Here is a 5009-nt window from a genome sequence, read left to right on the forward strand (position 1 = left end):
GAGATGTATTAAAAAGTGGGCTGGTTTGCCAATAGTTTTTGGAGTTGACCTTTATGCAAACAGCACCGTGCTCCTGCTTTAGCAGGATACCCAGGAACTTATTTTTAAGGATGCGTTTATCTTGCTGAAAGTTACATGAAAACACACGGGGCTGTTCTTTCCTCCTTGCTACCTTGAAAGCAAAACACACCTGAACGGAGATGATATTGTCAGCTGGTGAAGCCCAGACTTGCCCTGTGTAGGTGCAGATGCTCAGTGAAGGCGTCAAAACTAGAAATTTTGGTGTTGAAGCTCCGTTGACTTTCTGGGAAGATAGATTTTAGGTGGGATGAGTTTTTGCCTGAAGACGTCCCATTTCCAGTGATTCTGATGGAGCCAGGAGGGGCGATGCTCCTACATTTCTTGTTCCTAGCTCTCTTCTAGCTGCCAGCGCATATTCTGCCAGCCCATATTCTTTTCTCTGGCACAGGGACCCATTTGCTCCACATTTATTTATTTACTTATTTATTCTTTTCTAGGCTTCTGGGCAGACCGAACACCAGTTCATGAAGCAGCCAGGCGGGGAGAAATCCTGCAGCTGCAGCAGCTGATAGAGAGCGGAGCCTGCGTCAACGCCGTCACCTACGACTCCATCACCCCCTTGCACGAGGCCAGCCTGCGAGGACAAACGCAGTGTGTGAAGCTGCTGCTGGCTGCGGGGGCCCAGGTGAGTACTTGGGTCTGATCCAGCTGGGAGCATCATCTGAAGTTATTTCTGGGATCTGGGTTGTCCCCGTTTGGCTCTTTGGTCTCCTTCATCACCTGGTGATGCTCCCCCTCTGCTCCGCTCTGGTGAGACCCCCCCTGGGGTGCTGCACCCAGCTCTGGGGTCCTCAGCACAGGACAGACACGGAGCTGCTGGAGCGGGGCCAGAGGAGCCACGGAGATGGTCCGAGGCTGGAGCAGCTCCCGTGCGAGGACAGGCTGAGAGAGTTGGGGGTGTGCAGCCTGGAGAAGAGAAGGCTCCGGGGAGACCTTCCAGCACCTTCCAGTGCTGAAAGGGGGCTACAGGAGAGATGGGGGGGCTCTGGATCAGGGGGTGCAGGGACAGGACCAGGGGAACGGGTTTGAGCTGGAAGAGGGGAGATGGAGATGAGATCTTGGGAAGAAATGTTTTCCTGTGCGGGGGGTGAGGCAGTGGCCCAGGGTGCCCAGAGAAGCTGTGGATGCCCCATCCCTGGAGGGGTTCAAGGCCAGGCTGGATGAGGCTTTGGGCAACCTGGGCTAGTGGGAGGTGTCCCTGCCCATGGCAGGGGGTGGGACTCGGTGACTTTAAGGTCCCTTCCCACCGAAACCATCCTGGGATTCTATGATTCTCTGACCCTGGGCTTTCTGGTCAGTCAGCAGAGGATGGAAGGGTTCTTCAGAGGGTATTTGAGCTTGATGAGGACTTTAAAAACTGCCTGGAAGAATTTCTCTGTCTCTCCCCCTCTCTCCTCCTTGACTACCAACAGAGCCTGTGGTGACTAGAAATCTCATTCAGATGACTCGTGTATCTGAAGCTAGCTGGGTTGAATCAAGGGGCAAGAAGAGGAGCAGGGGACACATAGCTTCCAGAGGGGATTTCTATTTATTCTTTTGTTTCTTCTTCTATTTTTTTTTATTTCATAGAGTCATAGAATCATTGGCTGAGCCTGCTGATGAAGCTGGGCTTGGCACTGAAACAGATGAGGAATTGTGTTGTTCTTTTAACCTTCTGCAGGAAAGTGGTAGAAAAATATAACAATGGAAATAACAACCTAAACTCGTGACATTAATGTACGTCTGTGCCCAGAGAGTGATGGGGACAGCACAAACCAGGCTGCTGGCGGTAGCAACCGACTCTTTCCTGAGTCCAGACTGTTTCTAGAGTTAAGTGAAAACATAGGCAAGAGGGTACTGCCACACAGCAGCTTGCAGGGACCTAACTTTTTTTTTTTTCTGCCTTGAAGGTGGATGCCAGGAATATCGATGGCAGCACTCCGCTCTGCGACGCCTGTGCCTCGGGTAGCATAGAGTGCGTGAAAGTGCTGCTGTCCCACGGTGCCAAGGTGAACCCTCCCCTTTACACAGCCTCTCCTCTCCACGAAGCCTGCATGAACGGTAAGCCTGCGTGGTCTTATCTCTGCACGGTTGTTTGCAGCTTGGAAAAAAAAAATAAAACAGCAAGAGCAGCTGCCAAGTATCTTAAATTGACAGTGAGTTGTTGTTGCTCATCAGACCGTTACAGCTTGCAAATATATCAGCCTGACGTGGGCACAGCTCCCTTTGAGTGCAGAAGGTGAAGCGCTGTGGTGTCAGATGAATAAAGCCATCCCTTGTGTTGGGTGCTTTTATCCCATGTGACGGACTTGGGATAAGATGTGAGGCAGATAAAGCTCCAGCTTCTGGGTGCTCTGTTAGAAACCCTCGAGCCAAACAACTGGTAGCTTTGCTCTTTGTGAGCAGAGGGGAGTTTGCCTCCTTTCCCTCTGATCCAAGTTGAGGTGGGATAAATTGTTCGGATTAAGACATGAGACCGTCTTAATCAGGTGGTCCTGTCCCAGACCCCTCCTGGTTGGTCAGAGCTGATGGATGAGAAGAAAGTCACAGAGAACTACAAGAGAAAACTACTAAGCATAAGAGAAAAATACAGAATTATAAGATAAACAAAACACTGTTCCAGCTGCCATGTGCCAGCCGCTCTCTGCTCCCCCCGTCCCCTACTCCAGCCTCTTCTGGGAGTTTGGATCTGGGTTACGAGCAGGAGCAAGCATGGGGGTGGCTGTGACAGCAGCAGAGGCAGGGAGAGCGGCAGAGGGGTATTTCAGTGTAATTCCTCCCCTGAACTTCCACTTGCACGGACACAACCGCAGGAAAGCCTGGATGTGAGAGCAGCAATGTCCCTGTTAGATGATTGTGACCAAATCTCGTAATCATTTTGTGCCTCAGTTTCCTCTTTGTAAGATGTAGTACTTCCTCTCTCCTCCCCTTCACTGTTTTTGTTATATGCTGTCCTGGACAGAAATTCCCTTCCACTATGAAGGCTGTGGGGGACAGCATTTTTTACAAACCGGTAGTGACTTAAATACGTAGCTGTGAGCTCTTGATTGGCTTTTTCTCATTAAGCCTTTTCCCTAAGGCTTGATGATTATGACTGCCTGCTTTCTGATAAATTGTGTTATTAATATTGGAAAAAGGAAAGCTGGAGTGGGCTTGAGGGTGGTCTAATCCACCCAGGGCAGGATCAGCGATACGACCAGCTCCATGAACAACAGGCGATTTAGTGCAAACCCTTGAATTGAGGTTGGTTTGACCTGACTCCCTGCAAGACCAGTTGGCTCTAGCTCAGTGCCATGCAGAGGTGACTCTGTTTCTCGTGTCCTGATCTCAGTCTTGGTCCTACAGTGTATCGTGTCGGCTCACAGGGATTTCTATTTTGCAGACGTTACCCCAAAAATTAAACAGGGTGTTTGTGGATCAGCATGCCGTGTGCTTGCATATGAGCTGGATTCTTTCTTTTGACTCGGATCTTCCCTTTCTAAAGGTAGCTCAGAGTGTGTGCAACTCCTCATCGACGTCGGTGCGAACCTGGAGGCTCACGACTGCCATTTCGGAACGCCCCTCCACGTGGCCTGTGCCAGAGAACATCTGGACTGTGTGAAGCTGCTGCTCAAGGCGGGTACGGCAGCCACGGGGTTTGCTTCTGGGGGGGTGGTAGGTGGTGGTGTCTGTGCACAGCTTTCTTGTTGAAAAACAACATCTCATTAAAGAATGTCCTGGTTTGGGCTGGGACAGAGTTCACTCTCTTCCCAGCAGCTGGTGTGAGGCTGTGTTGGGGTTTGTGCTGAGGAGAAGCTGATCACACACTGATGGGCAGAGCTGCTGCCAGGACAGTCAAGGACTTTCCAGCTTCTCTGCTGTGCCCGTGTCTGCAGGGGCAGGAGGAGCTGGGAGGGAGCACAGCCCCAGTGACCAGCCCAGGATTCCGCCTCAGGGTTAGGACTGAGACCCAAACTGGCCAATGGTCTGTTCCATCCCATTAGAGGGGGTCTGTGTGGAAGTTCTCTCTCTTGCTTTGGGTCATTTCCCTCTGGTTGCTTCTCTCTTGGGGTTGTCTCATTCTCTCGGACACTCAGGCTCTTATCTCCGTTCTGCGATTGTAGTTTTGGTTCTCTCCCTGCTCTGGGATCATTAGCCAGGAACAGGCTGAGCCTTGGTCACGGGGTGGTGAGCAGTGTCACTGTGTGTCACTCATTGGTATATATTACTATTATTGTCATCATTATTATTATTTTCAATTTTATCATAGTTTAGTTATAAAATTGTTCTTATCTCACCCCATGAGTCTCTTTTCCCTTCACCCCTTTAATTCTCTCCCCCATCCCCAGGAGGGGGGAGGTGAGCGAGCGGCTGCCTGGTGTTTTGCTGCCAGCCAGGGTCAAAACTATGACGAAGGACTTCTTAATTCACAGCATGACATAGACAACAGGGGTGAAAGGTTTTGTCTTCACCTGAGCAAGCTTAATACTGAAGGATTTTTATAGTGTGTGCCTGTACATATCTAGTTTGTGATGTTCCCAGTGACATTCCTGTTCTCTTCTTTTAGTAAAATTCAGAATTCTTCAGCTCCCTAGAGTAAAGTTTCAACTTTTTCCCAAAAGTGGTATCAACTGATCTACATGTGCTCAGCTTTGGTAGCGCGGTCGTATGATTCTGGCAAGGTGTTCAGGAGAGATGCGAGGATTTGATGCTGTACAGAAACCAGAGATGAAGTCACTTCATACCTCAGGAAGATCTGGTTAGTGCTAGCCCAGATGAGTTTGCTGGATGTTTAAGTCAATGTTCTGTGCTCCAGGTTTCACATCCCATTTTTTTTGCTGCTAACTTCGGGAGAATTTAGAGTTGGACTTACTGTATTTGCCTGTGCTTACCAGCAGGAGATCTGGCCCAGGGATGGGGATCCTGCACGTGGGTCAGGGGAACCCCCAGCACAGACACAGGCTGGGAGG

The 5009-nt window shown here is 50.2% G+C and overlaps 1 protein-coding gene across 1 annotated transcript; it reads left to right on the forward strand.

Moving 5' to 3' along the window:
- Positions 1 to 248: 248 nt before the first annotated feature.
- ASB13 (ankyrin repeat and SOCS box containing 13) lies at positions 249 to 3714 on the forward strand (the record flags this gene model as incomplete). The annotated part of the gene is made up of 4 exons (XM_010085776.1): positions 249 to 261; positions 519 to 706; positions 1971 to 2121; positions 3545 to 3714. Coding segments are annotated over exons 1-4 (522 nt in total), but the record flags the coding sequence as incomplete, so codon positions are not given.
- Between the last annotated feature and the right edge of the window lie 1295 nt (positions 3715 to 5009).

This window comes from Pterocles gutturalis, unplaced genomic scaffold, assembly GCF_000699245.1.
Source record: "Pterocles gutturalis isolate BGI_N339 unplaced genomic scaffold, ASM69924v1 scaffold23510, whole genome shotgun sequence".
Lineage (NCBI taxonomy): Eukaryota > Metazoa > Chordata > Aves > Pterocliformes > Pteroclidae > Pterocles > Pterocles gutturalis.